The sequence below is a fragment of the Pteropus vampyrus genome, unplaced genomic scaffold, assembly GCF_000151845.1.
Source record: "Pteropus vampyrus isolate Shadow unplaced genomic scaffold, Pvam_2.0 Scaffold44, whole genome shotgun sequence".
In the NCBI taxonomy this organism is placed as follows: domain Eukaryota; kingdom Metazoa; phylum Chordata; class Mammalia; order Chiroptera; family Pteropodidae; genus Pteropus; species Pteropus vampyrus.
Genome location: NW_011888825.1, coordinates 7,146,218 through 7,160,165, shown reverse-complemented (window position 1 = coordinate 7,160,165; position 13,948 = coordinate 7,146,218). Strand labels below are relative to the sequence as shown.

At 36.0% G+C, this 13,948-nt stretch overlaps 1 protein-coding gene across 4 annotated transcripts in view; it reads left to right on the top strand.

Moving 5' to 3' along the window:
- LOC105291289 (Golgi apparatus membrane protein TVP23 homolog B) overlaps positions 1-13,948 on the top strand; it is a 24,358-nt gene that overhangs the window by 8,110 nt on the left and 2,300 nt on the right. For 3 of the 4 annotated variants that reach the window (XM_011358986.2, XM_023529959.1, XM_023529960.1), the window contains 4 exons: positions 3,703-3,792; positions 4,916-5,047; positions 10,593-10,721; positions 12,032-13,934. In XM_011358986.2, the coding sequence (XP_011357288.1) occupies positions 3,703-3,792; positions 4,916-5,047; positions 10,593-10,721; positions 12,032-12,058 (378 nt within the window). In that variant the 3' untranslated portion in view covers positions 12,059-13,934. The remainder of the gene's footprint in view (positions 1-3,702; positions 3,793-4,915; positions 5,048-10,592; positions 10,722-12,031; positions 13,935-13,948) is intronic. The other variant, XM_023529958.1, reaches the window with a different exon arrangement.

The following is a 13,948-nucleotide window of genomic DNA, read 5'->3' as shown; positions in this document are numbered from 1 at the left end:
TTTAGCCAGATAGAATACAGCTTTCGGTTAGTTCTTGGTAATTTCCAAACTCTTATAATTAAATAATTAAATCCTTCTGGATTTAGCGTTTTAAAAAATGTGGCCAAAAAGTATATTTTCTGATAAGCTGTTTTTTTTTTTTTTTAAATGATGGCTTAAAAACTGTCATCCTTTTATCTTGATTAAATTCCTTATAGATATTGAAACAATTGAGATATGAAGCAAAATTAAAAAGTCAAGTTGGGGAAATTATTAAATAAACTTGGGCAAAGGCATAGGCAGGGTTCTGAACCTAGTTAGAACAGAGATGTGTCATAATTTTTATAATTCTTAATGCAGTTATCAAGAGAAGAGATCATTATTAAAAAATAAAAAAGATAAATTATTTTAAAAAGTTAAAAAAATGTAAAAAATAACCTCTGTATGGGGCTTTTGTTCTATTCCTTCCCCTGACAGGTAGAGTCAAAAGGTTAAATAATAGTTTTAAAAATTTAATGGTAATTATTAGTAAAATTTAAAATAAGTTGTTTGTCTTCCACATTGGAGAAGATAGGAGCAACTAAAACAGTTCATACAGCAAGAGAAGGAAATGAAACATGTCAAGGAAGCTTAAATTTCACAAGGCATAGAACAAGGTGATGGAAGTAGTAGCAAATTATAACAGTAAATGTAATTTGATTAAACTCTTTTATAAGATAAGAAGTCTAAGATTGGGTCAAAAATCAAAAGTCCAACCAAAAAGTTCTAACTAAAATTGCGACATTAGAAAAAGTAAAAAAAGGCAAAGATAACATCAGACCAATTCAAACAGAAAGAAACTTGGCACTATAATATCGTTAGACAAAATAGAAATGAGGGTAAGACAGCAGTCAGTGGAACAGAAAAGATCATTTTATGAATCACAGTGAGGCTCATTCACAGAATGACATTACACAAAACTATGAATAGTGAAAAACTAGAGACACTAGAAGATGGAGGGAACATTATCGTGATAGGAGTTTAACACTGTCCTTGACAGATCAAAGCAACAAGAAATAAATAAAGTCTAAAGGATCTGAATGAAATAACAAGATCACTGTAATTGCAGTATTTGGAACTTTGTATGTAAAGAGATAATTTATTACCTTCTTGTTCAGTTCCTGTTCAGCATTTACAAAATGTTCAGCATCACTAACAAAAATTGATTAAATATCACTACTAAGAAAATTCAAATAAATTGCTCAAAGCAGCTACGGTTTCTAGTCCAGTGCAACAAAACTAGAAATTATAAAAAATGATTGTCAAAACTGGAATTACAAAAGCCAGCCTGCCAAATATTTTGGCTTAAAAAGGAAACAAAAACTGTAGATAATAGATTATACACACCTAATGACAGTGATCTTCTACACTCAAACTTTTAGATTGTGTCTATAGCTGAGGAAAAACAATAGACTAAAGGCTTTTATTATTAGAGGTCCAGAAGTTTCCAAAACAACAATAAGCTTGAGAGAATTTAGGAAAATACACTAATATTGACAAAAGCTGAAAGTAAGGAATTGGAAAGTGGAAAAATAGAAGAGTTTCAAATATTCTAAGAGATGTTATTTGAAAATGCCAATAAACTAGACCTCTGGCTGATCTTGGTCTTTGCCAGCTCTTCTTCTTTATTTAGCATTTCTTTAAATGTTAGCATTTCTACAAAATGAATTTTGGTTTTTAAGGCTTCCTTTTATTCTTCTGTATTCCTTTCCTAAGCAGTATCATCTGTGCTTCTGATTTCAGTTGCTTATCTCTAAGCCTGGTGGACTCCCAGATCTCTTATTCATCTGTCTTGACATTTTTACTTTGCTATCTTGAAGGCACCTCAAATTCAGCATATATAAAATACTCCTTGTCATCTTCCAGTTCCCAAGTGCTGCTCTTCCATCAGTGTTCCTTTTTGCAGGGCCTGGAATCACTATTTTTTTGCTTGAGCAAACCAGAAATATATGAGTTGCTTTCTTCCTATCCCACATCCAGTTAATCACCAAGTCCCATAAATCCATAGATTTTACATTCTCCTTGAGGGCTTCCATGCCTACTTTTCTACCTGGAGTGTTATCATTCTCTCATTACTTTAACACAGGGATTCCTTTTTGGGCCATGGACTCCTTTTCATAGTCTCTTCAAACTGTGACTAATGTTTTTAAAAACATAAAAGCAAATACATAAAATTACAGAAGAAATCACTTACACTGAAATATAACGAAAACATTAAAAAGGCAAATTTCTGATTTAGTGATATCTACTTTATTAATATATTAAATAGCAAAATCTAGCAGCAGGTCTAATTACTTCGACAGCATCAATGAGCATAAACAATATTTTATGATAACAAGTATAATATAATATGAAAAATCTGCTTTTTATTGTGACAAAATCACAGGTATTCTTAATTCTACTGTGGTTGATTGTATACATCCATAATTTAATGATAAGCTAAATTTTAGCCATAAGTTAGTGAAAATAAAGATAAATTTTTTTTTCCCCATCCGAGTTCACAGTACCCCTGAATTTATTAGTGGACACCACTAATTAAAAATCTCCTGCATTATTGATTCCTACCTATTCTTTAAATTTCATTCTAAATGTTGATTCCTCAGGGAGACATTTTCTCATTCCTGACTAGATCATATTTCCTTGTTAGATTCTTAAGGCAGCCCATACTTCTCCCTCACAGTACTTATCATGGTTGGTAGTGGTACATATGCACATTGATTGACTGCCTCTCTTACACACAACACATTAAGCTCCATGAGGTTAGGGAATGTTTCTGCTATCCCCATTTTATTACCAGCACATAGTAAGTGCTCAGCAAATATTTGTTGAGTAAGTAAACATTAGGAAAGCTACCAGTGTAATTTGTTAACTTTATTTAGTAAGAGGAAAAGAGCTTGGGACATTTGAGGTACTGAGTGAAGGCCAGTACCTATAACCACTGTCTTAGTCAGTTTGGGCAGCTGTAAAAACACCATAGACTGGTGGCTTATAAACTATAGGAATTTATTTTCCAGTTTTTGGAGACTAGAAATCTAGATCAGGGTACCGGCGTGGTTGTCTTCTGGTGAGGACCCTCTTCCAGGTTCCAGACTGCTGACTTCTCGTATCTTCACATGGTGGAAAGCAGAGAAAAGTCGAAAACTCTCTCTTCACTCTTAAAAGGGCACTAATCCCATTTGTGAGGGTTCCACCCTCATGACCTCATCTAATCCTAATCACCTCCCAAAGACCCCATCTCCTGATATCACATGGTGGGGGTTAGAGTTTCAACATTTGAATTCTGGGGGACACAAACATTCAGTCCATAACAACCATTTTTAGAGATATACAGTTTTAAAATAAATATAGCTGTAATCAAGATAGATTAGAACAGGTCACAGTAGCTAAACAGCAAGGGGTTTAGGAGCACATTAGGGAACTGGAGAAAAGACAAGAGTTCAATAGGGAAAAGAGAACGGTAATGTTTATGGATATGCTTACTCTGTCACCTCCACCTCTGCTGGTCCTGCCATTGCCATTTGTTTAATCTTTTGTCCAGGCTTGGTATGTAATGGTCTTTAACTGAATATTATGGAGATAAAGCTGATGTTATTTTGTTTGTGAAATGGTACAGTAAGATATGACCTATGGTAGATCTTTAAATAATGTTTTTAAAATGTGTGTTTATATGTTAATCTTTGCCAGAATGTCACAGGCAGACTAATGGTTGGCCTACGTTGGTGGAATCATATTGATGAAGATGGAAAAAGCCACTGGGTGTTTGAGTCCAGGAAGGTAAATTGCAACCCCCTCTTTTTTTTAAGTGTTATTCAGTAAATTATGTGTAGATTAGGTTTGAATATTTAAGGATGAACTATTCAAGATTAAAAGTACTACCCCAAAACACTTGGCATGTAAACCAGGTGGTCTTCTAAAACTTACTACATTTTTTGACTAGTTCAGACTGGAAACAGGCATGTACAGGAAAGAATACTCAGAGTAGACTTTGGATCAGAGCTTACACAGTGTGCTAAGCTGCCTATCAGAGGCTGCTGATAAAGGATCTCTTTCTGATGGCTTAATGTTGCCTGGCCTGATATAAGTGCTTCCAATAGCTTGTTCTGTCCTTGCTGCCATGGTCCTCTTCTATTTGGGGGCTGGAAAAAAAAAATAGAAGGATTGCAACTGGATAGAAAATGTGAATTCATCAAAGTAGTCTGTTTTTAAATTATGTCTTCAGGAGCCCTAGGGGATCCTGGTCTCTTTGTGGTTAGCTGTTCATCAATAGTGAACATTCGGTTTCCTTGTGGAAATCAGTTTGGGAGGCAGAGAACAAAATTCCTGGACAGTGCCAATGAAGTTGGCTTCTGCTTGGAAGGGCCTTAACAGGTACTCAGAAAGCAGCATTTATATTATAAAATCTACCTTGGAAACAACTTACCACCTATTTAAATTCCTGGGTTTTGCTAAGACATTGTGATCATTGTCCAGAATCGCTTAATTCCATTTTCTTTTTCCCCTCTGGATCCTGACTTGACCTTTTTGGATGATGCTCACTCAGGAAGGTATCATTCAAAGCTTCCTTGTGAATAAACAGTGTCTAAGTGCAAGAAGAATTGAATAGAATCCCAATCAGAGACAACCCTTAAACTGCCTACTCTGCCCTGAAAATGCAGAATTCTTGATTTAAAACAAAATATATTAAAACCAGTTCCTAAATTTACAGTAGTGGTAGTGGTAGATCTACTGTTATTTGGCGGGGGGTGGAGGGGGTGGTGGTGGCAGCAGGTATTCTAACGTAGGACTTGGGTGGTCTGTATTTATTTGAATTTGAGGGTAAGGTGTTTTTTAAAGATGTTAAACTTTTTACTGATAGGTATCACAAAATGTTGGTTATTAAATTCATGATTTTTTGTAGGTGTCCCCTGAAGAGAATAAAACTATTTCAGAGGCTGAATCAAGAATCTTTTGGTTAGGACTTATTGCCTGTCCAGTGCTGTGGGTGATATTTGCCTTCAGTGCTCTCTTCTCCTTCAGAGTGAAGTGGTTGGTGAGTATCAGTGTGGAACTATTGAATAATCAATCCATTAAGATGTCTGATGGATGATCATCATAATAAGCAGCTATCTTTGTTAACATCAGGGATTTATCTTGAATAGGCAGCTTCATCATGTATTTCCTAAATTCAGATTCCCAACTCTGCTTTTTAAGTACTGGCAAGCAGAGTCCCATTAAAGACCCCACCCATTTTATCAGTTCTCCAGATGCGTAGCAGATTTCTATTTAGCCCACCTACAGAGGTTACCATATATACCACATTATTATCTTGTTGTGTAGGGATGTTCAATAAACTCCAGACAAACACGTTTAGTTTAATTTGTAACTAACAGAGTGATCTTTTTGAAAATATTGTTTGGTGACCTGTTCTGGCCATCTATTGTTTATATAGTAAATCTTCCCGAAACTTAGTGGCTTAAAACATCAGTAGTCATTTTATGATCTCATAGTTTCTCTGGTTTAGGAGCTTGGAAAGGGCTTGTCTGGATGTCGGGCTTTGGATCTTATATTGTTGCAGTCAGACAACTGCCACTGTGGCTGGAGTGGCTGGCTGGGGGCTGGTTGGGCATTTCCTCTTTAAGAGGTCTTGTGGCCTCCCACACGGTCACAACGCATGGCTAGTTTGGGCTTCTTCATTGCCTGGTGGCTTCATGGCATTTAGACTGCTTACCTGGATAGTCACAGCTCTAATTAAGAGTGTTTCAGCTCACAACCTGAATTGCTTTTTACAACTATATTAATTTGCTTGGGCTACCATAACAAAGTACCATAGACTGGGTGACTTAGACAACAGAAATTTATTTTCTCAAAGTTCTGGAGCCTGGAAGTAGCAGATCAAGGTTGTTGGCAGGACTGGTTTCCTCTGAGGCTTCTCTCCTTGGCTTGTAGATGACCATCTTCTCCCTGTGTTTTCATATGGTCTTCTGACTGTATGTCTGTGTCCTAATTTCCTCTACTTATAAGGACATTAGTTGTATTGGATTAGGGCCCACGCTAGTGACTGTGTTTTACTTTAATTACCTCTTTAAAGACACTAGGGTTAGGACTTTAACATACAAACTTTTGGAGGACAGAATTCAGCCCATTATAACAGCCTAGCCTCAGAAGTCACTGTATTACTTTGCCACCTATCCATATTCAAGGGATGGGAATTAGGCCCTGTACTAGCAGTCCTCAGCCTTTATGGCACCAGTCGACCTGTGCTCCTATGAGAATCTAATGCCTGATGATCTGAGGTGTAGCTGACGTGGTGATGCTAGCGCTGGGGAGCTGCTGCAAGTACACATGAAGCTTTGCTCGCTTCCCCGCCACTCACCTCCTACTGTGCAGCCTGGCTTCTAACAGGCATGGACCAGTCCTGGCTCCGGGGTTGGGGATCCCTGCTTTACACCTTGATTAGGGGGTGGAAAGAAGTGTAAGAAGGTTTTAGAAGAGCATGTAGAACAGGAGATATTGTTGCTACCACCTTTGGAAAATACAATCAGTCACTTGACCCAAACTGTGAATCTTATTCTTTTAATAGTTGAATTTGTCTTATTTAAGATATTCAGATATATTTTAGCTTAAATTATGCTTTTTTCCCTATTTTTAATATTTCCTTGTCTCTGTTAAATATTCTCTTTTTCTTTGTGTGTATACATGTATAAATATTTTCCTCTTATGATTTGGAAGGTTTATTGTCTATTTTTAGTTTTTCTAGTAGTTATCTTTATTACATGCTAGTATCATACCCTCTTTCATGAATTAGGGAATCCATTTAATATCTATCGATTTCCTCCTGTGAAAGATGTAAAGTTAACACTTGTGCTTTTTCCCACCATACCTCCCTGCTTTCATTTCTGATTTTTTATTGGTATACAATTGACCCTAGATTAACTTTTAACTCTCCCCAAACTTTACTATGTAGTCTTATTTTAGTTATTTTAAGTAATACACTTAAACCTGTTTATTGACTTACAGACTGTTTAGCAAGGAAATGAAATACTATTATTTCCTCTTTCGTTTCTTCCTTTTCTGTTACCTGAGTTTTGTTTGTTCCAGTATTATTTTGTCAAGATTTATAACAATTACCTTTTGAAATGATATTTCTTATTGGTTGTTCAGTCTTTGATCTACAGTATTTTAGAGTATATCGATTTAGTTTTTTTATTGTAGCTTTTTCTTTTACCTCCTGGTTGGCTAAATTTTGTTGTTGGGTGATTTTTTTCAAAAAACTTGTAGGTGTTATTTTTCTTTTTGGCTCTGCCATGTTTAAGTATATGAGCCTATTGACTATTTTTGAATGACAACTTGGCTAGGTTAATATTTTTGGGTCACAGCTTCTTTCTCTTAGCATTTAGAGGATTATTACTTTATCATTTTCTTACATGGAATTTTGCAGAGAAATCTGTGGCCAGGCTTACTTAACCTCCATGTAAATGAGTGAATCATTCTTCTCCCTGGACAAAGAATTTTTTTTTATTCTTGAAGTTTTAAAATATAACCAGAATGTCTTTGTGTTTATTTTTTTCTATATTGATTTTTCTGGCAACTGTATGCCCCTGCAATATGCAGACGCAGGTTTTGCTTTGAATCAGGAAAATTGTCTTTTGTGAAGTCTTTAAATTTATTTATGTTCTGTATTTTGGCTTCTCTAGTTCTGAGATATCAGTTATCTGTTGGATCATTTTTATCTGTTCTCATCTACTGCTTTTAATTGCTTTGATCTCTCCTCATCTTTTTCCTTTTTATTTTTTCATTCAGCAGATATTTTTAAGAGTCTGCCATATGCCAGAGTTGTTTCAGCACTGGGGATAATGTTAGGGGCCAGATAAACAAGATAACTTCTCTGATAGCGCTTATGCTCTAATGGAACAGAGTGTAGACAGACAGTAGATAAGAGAGCAGGGGGGCGGCGTGGGATATTAATTAGAAAGATAGATACAAGGTGAGAGAGTGGAGAGTGCAAGGGAGAGAACAGTGGGTTACTTTAGGCTGGGTGGCCAGCAAACACCTCTCTGTATTTCCTTAACTCTGCCAGCTCCATTTTCATCTTCTGTTGTGTTATCCCACTTTCATTCTCTTTGAATTCTCATCTTTAGATTCTTCCATAGGGTGAAGTATTCCCAGAAATGCTTTTACTTTGGTGGATTATATTTCTTTCAGTGTAGATTCTTTACCTATCTTCTGCATACTGTATTCATTCCCTATTTTTGTTTTTTGGTATAGTTTTACATAGATGCCTTTCCCTTTTTCCCTAATTTTGCTCTTGCTTACAGTGGCAGCTCTGTATGGATCTTCTTTTCTATGCTGGTTTAGTGTAAGTTCCCCTTGCCTGCTTTCTCGTGTTGTCTGAGATATCTGGGCTCTGCTATGAGCTAGAATTTGAATGCTGTCTTTGGCAGCCTGAGGAGGAGAATGTAGCCAGGCCTCTGGCTGCCATGGCTGGCTTGCTGGGGTTTTTGCCATCTTCTGTAGTGGAGTTCTTGTCTCCTGGTTGGGTGTGTTCTCTATTCTGATTCTATTCTCCTGCTTTATACTGTGTCTGAGGATCTGGAGCCTTAGCATCCATCTGGGAGAGTCAGCCCAGTCTTTCTTTAGCAGTGTTTTCTCTTCTCTAAAACAGAGCAGGGAAGGTTTTTCAAAAGATGGTTTAGGCTCCTAAGACCACAGGGTGGGAAGGTGGCATCACTCAGGCACTCCATGAGTCTCTCCCCACCCTTAAGACCCTCTTAAGGTCTTTGGCTTGATGATTGGGTGTACTTCCTCTCCTCCTACCTCACCAGGGAGGCATCGCCATGGCAAGCTGCTGGAATTTTCCTACCTCTGTTGGATTTTTTTTGGTTGGGAGGGACTTCCGCTCTCATGTCTGTTTCTGCATTTTTTCTTAGGGCTGTCTGTATCCTCTGCCTTGTGAGTTATAAGGGACGATGATTATTAGTGAAATTTCCCTTAGAGCTTCTTTGGAGAGTTAGGAGCTGTGTAGAGTGATACCAAGCTGGCTCTTTCTCTGATGACTAGCCCTTTTTTTTTTTTTTTTTTTTTTTTAAATATATCTATTGGTGCCAGCTTGTTTGCCTTAAAAAAAAGTCTGTTTGCTCTTTTTACCTTAGGGGGAAGAAGATCTTGATAAATAGCTTCATTATACCATTGTAAACCAGAAGTCTGCTTGTTTTAACTTATACATTTGTTTGTTACCATTGAATAACATTGATGCCTCAGCAGTACCCATGCTGCTTAGTCTGTGAATATAGGCGCCTCTGGCTCGTTGGTGCATACATATCAAGGAGTGTCCCAATTTGAGCAGCATGGGAAGTTGAAGGAAATTGATTTAAATAAAAACATAGTTTTATGTTTATTTAGGTAACTAGGAACCTTATATAATTCTAATGTGTTTATTTCTATGAAACATACATTTAGAACAGAAAGTACAACTCCACTTTGTTTGCTAGGGATTTGAAACTATTCCTTAATTAAACATTTAAATCTTCTCACTTGCTTAAAATCAACTGTACAGCTTGTTAAGGAAAGTAAATCTGGATTGGAAAAAGATACTCTGTTTAGCTGACTTGTTTTTTACAGATATAAATGTTTCCCAGATAATCCTTTAAATAGCAGATGGGTTGATGAGTTTTTTTTTTTTTTTAAAGAACAGGTTAGCAAACTATGATGTACAGGCCAGATCCAGCCCAACACCTGTTTTTATCAATTTTTGTTGGAACATACTCTTGCCTATTCGTTGACATATTTGTTGCTGCTTTTGGGCTAGAATGGCAGAGTTGAGTATTTGCAAGAGAGACCATATGGCCCATACAGCCTAAAATGTTTATCTGGCCTTTTACAGAAAAACTTTGCCTACCCCTCTTCTAGAATATTTAATCATAGGATCCCCCTGTGTTGTCCTAATTAACTTTATTTCTATAACATTTAAAGAGTAGGCTTGTTTCTTATTCTCAATCCTTAATGATCTTAGCAGGGTCGCCTATAGGATTTCTGATGTAGCCACAAGGTAGAAACAACTCTGCCAAAGTACATTTCCTCCTAGTGCTCCGTCCTCCTCCACCTCACTCCACCCCTGGTCACAGAAGACATACACCTGTTCATTGTTGCCTGGAGACACTATTTGTTTTCCCAGAAGCCACTTGATTCACCTCTGCATGCTCAGTTTATTGAACTCGATCTATTTCTTGATCATTCTTTTGTAATTCTTAAATAACATTTGAGCCTCTCGGGTCTCATTTACTTTTTTTATATCTTTACTGACAGACCAATGGAAAATATTAGAGAGAATGATCCCTCCATTTATCCTCAGGGGCTAGCATGGTGCCTGGCATATATCCTATGTGTTTAATAAGTATTTGTTAGGTGGGTGATGTAGTGCCTTGTGCAGAGTGTGTGTTAGGTCTATTCTGGCAAATGAAGGAGTTTTATTGGCACAACCCCCAATTTGCAAAGTCATTTTCCTTTTCTTTCCCGTGGCAGTCTGCCTTATGTCATTTATGGCATAGAGAAAGGTCAGTTTTAGGCCAGTAATCACTGATTATTTTCCTCTTTCTCAGGCAGTGGTTACCATGGGTGTGGTGCTACAAGGTGCCAATCTCTATGGCTACATCAGGTGCAAAGTGGGCAGCAGAAAGAATTTAACCAACATGGCCACATCTTATCTTGGAAAGCAGTTTTTAAGACAGGTAAGTTTTCTTATTGTGAGGGTAATTTTGATGTGGTCAGTGACTAATGTAATGATTTCTAACTCTTGTAGAGTTTAATTTTTATGAAATACTTAAAAGTTTTTTAAGGCACATATTTATTTAGACATGAGATGATGATAAAATTAATTACTTTTTAGAGGCTTTGAGGACATTTCAGAAATGTATTATCAGTGTCCTGAAACTATTTTAAAACCAGAGAGATAAACTATCGTTGACAATAATTTATTTTTAAAAATTAAAAAAAAAATTACATTTAGTTCAATTGCTTTCCATTAGTTCTGGTGGCTCTAACAATTTTGAAGAGATGTTGTGTGGTTTTTAGGATTTATAGTAAGAACAAGTAGAAATGAAATAAGACTTACATAATTAAAGATTGTTTTAAAATACTCATTTTTTTTAGAATGGATTTTACTACAGATCTCCAATATGAAGATTTAAATTAGGGTTTTTAATGGGATAAGTAATATTCATAGGCATAGAGTTATTGGTTAAATGTCTTGGGGAAATTGATTAATGTCTGTGTTTTCATGCAGTGGGTTGGGTAAGTAGTATTATACTGGACAGTGGTTCTCAAACTTGAATGTGCATCAGAATCACCTAGAGGGCTAAAACACAGATTGCTGGGTCCCACTCCCAGAGTTCCTTATTCAATTCATCTGAATTTACATGTCTTACATGTTCCTGGGGGTGCTGATTCTGTTGGTCCAACTATTGCATTTAGATAACTAAATCCCTGACAGATTGACTACTCAAGTGTGTATAGTTAATAAGTGGTACAAAACTAGGGTTTAACCTAGCTCTCGTCTCATTGTTCTTTCCATATACTGTATAGTTTCTCTTGTATAAAAGATAAGTAGACAAAATGGATATTCCTGTAGGGACATGATTCTCTCTACCTGAGGCGTTTTTCACAGTTTCAATACACTTTTGTTGTGGTGCACCTTATGGTAGTTGTCAAGTGTGTGCTTAATAGGTTTTTCCTTAGGATTTTCAGAGTTTTTAAGTAGAGATAGACATTGCATACGGGCGAAATTGAATATTGAGCCTGACGTAATGTGGATAGGGTTAGTAGACTTACGTGGCACCTGGTGATGCTCTGCTAAAATGAGACTGGCTTGCTAGATATTTGGGTGGATCCATTGATTTACTTCTTCTGCCTGTTCATAATTTTTAATATAATTGGGCCATTGAATGTAAGTTAACATCATAGCTGGCTCTGTTTACAAATATGGAATGTTTTTCTAGTGTTCAAAGTCTGGTTTTTTAAAGGAGTTCTCACTCTTTTGCAGAATACTGGAGATGATCAGACTTCCTGAAGAGGGAGAGAAAGTCTATGTGTTCTGTTACATTGGGGAACAACTGAAGAGATTCTTGGCTCTGAACCTTTAGAATTCAGTACACATGTTGCAGAGAAGAATGTTGGGTTTGTTTTTCCATTTTTAAATTTACTTAAGAAAAAAAGGAATAGTAGTTTTCATATTGTTTTTACTTTTTAGCATTTGGGGCTTGAAGGTATAGTATAGCCAAAAACATTGTCAAAATTTGGTTGATGGTGTATATATGTGTATGCGCAGTCTTGTAACATCCATATACCCCAAATTAATGAAAGTGTTTGTGTTCATGTACACACGTAATGGAGACCTTTGCATTTTGATCCATGGAACAAAGAAGGATGTTCTCAAAACTCTGTGTTTACATATTATTCCTGTAGATTATTTTCAGAAGAAAGTTTTGCTTCCCTGGTAAGAGTGAGTACTTTGGCTTATGTATAAGTTAGAAATTGTTAATTTTACAACTTAATATGTACTTCATGATAAAATTTCTTATCCTAGGCATTCACAAGTAGGTAAAAATCAAATTCGGGTCAGTGGATGAATTAGTTTCTAAAATTTTTGTTTATTTTTATTTGTAACAAGCCATGTATTTAAGGTTCAGTTAATATAAATGGATTTTGATAGTTTATGTTTAGAGGATACCTAGAGATTGCTGCTGTTCTAATTATTTTTTTAGAAAGGGTAGCCAGATTTTGCTTTGGAACTTCCAGAAAGAGCTTCAGTGGTCCTTGGTCTAATGAAATATATCTTTTATCATAAAAAGAGTATTATTCTTATGTCACAATGAGAATAATCATTTAAATACTTGGCATAATAAATGCCTAAAAGACATTTATTTATGAATCTATTTTTTTCTCTTGCTATAATGGGGATATTATAAATCATGCATTTGTATTAATAGTATTTCTTAAAAAGCGATATGGTCTACAAACTATTATAGACATCTGTTCATTCTGCTGTAGGTGTACCATAAGGTTTGTTGGAATCTTAATCAACAGATTATTTTGTGAATGTATTTATACATTGTTAAAATTTTTTAAAAATGTTTTGTTTACTTGATTGTCTTTATTGGAGGGATAGCTTTGAAGGTTCATAACTTTATATTTGTATAAAACTTTACTTACAAAGCATTTTGACATGTGTAGTCTCATTTGATCCTCACGACAAACCTGTTTTGTGTGACACCTGTTTACAGATGATGAAATGGAACTTCAGGTTATTGAGCGACTTGCCCAAAGAAACAGATTATAGGAAGACCCATCAGGATGTATTACTGTTTTTAGAAGAAATATTTGTCTCTAATGTCTTCCTTTATTAAGAATCATTAATTTATTAAGTCATTAATTTATTAAATGCTTGGTTGCCATTTTACTTATGCTTATCCGGTGAGGAAAACTGATGTTACATGAAGACATTATTTAATTTGAAAGATTTAACCTAAATCTTTAGAGTTGAGAGTCTAACAGGGAACACATTGGTTATAGGTTTTGATGTAACTGTGTTGTTATTTGAACCTGCAATCCTAAAAACCAAATATGAATTGAATTTTAGAATATGCATGTGACAGGATTTACCACTTATCTTCCAATATCCGTTTTTCTCTTCTATGTGTTTCCCACTTATTAGCTGGGACATGGAACAAAGACAGCTTTTCCCAGATTTTCTTGCTGTGGCTTAGTGGGATCATGTGACTGAGTTCTGGCCAATGGGTACACTTTCAGTATGCCTAAAAGGATGGACATACCCATCCTATCCCCCTTTTTCCTTCCTGCTAGCTAAAATATGGACATAGATGGGCTTGAACCAGCCATCTTGGAATGGGGTAGAAGCCTCATTTTGTGAATAGCAGAGAAATAAGGTAGAGATTACTGA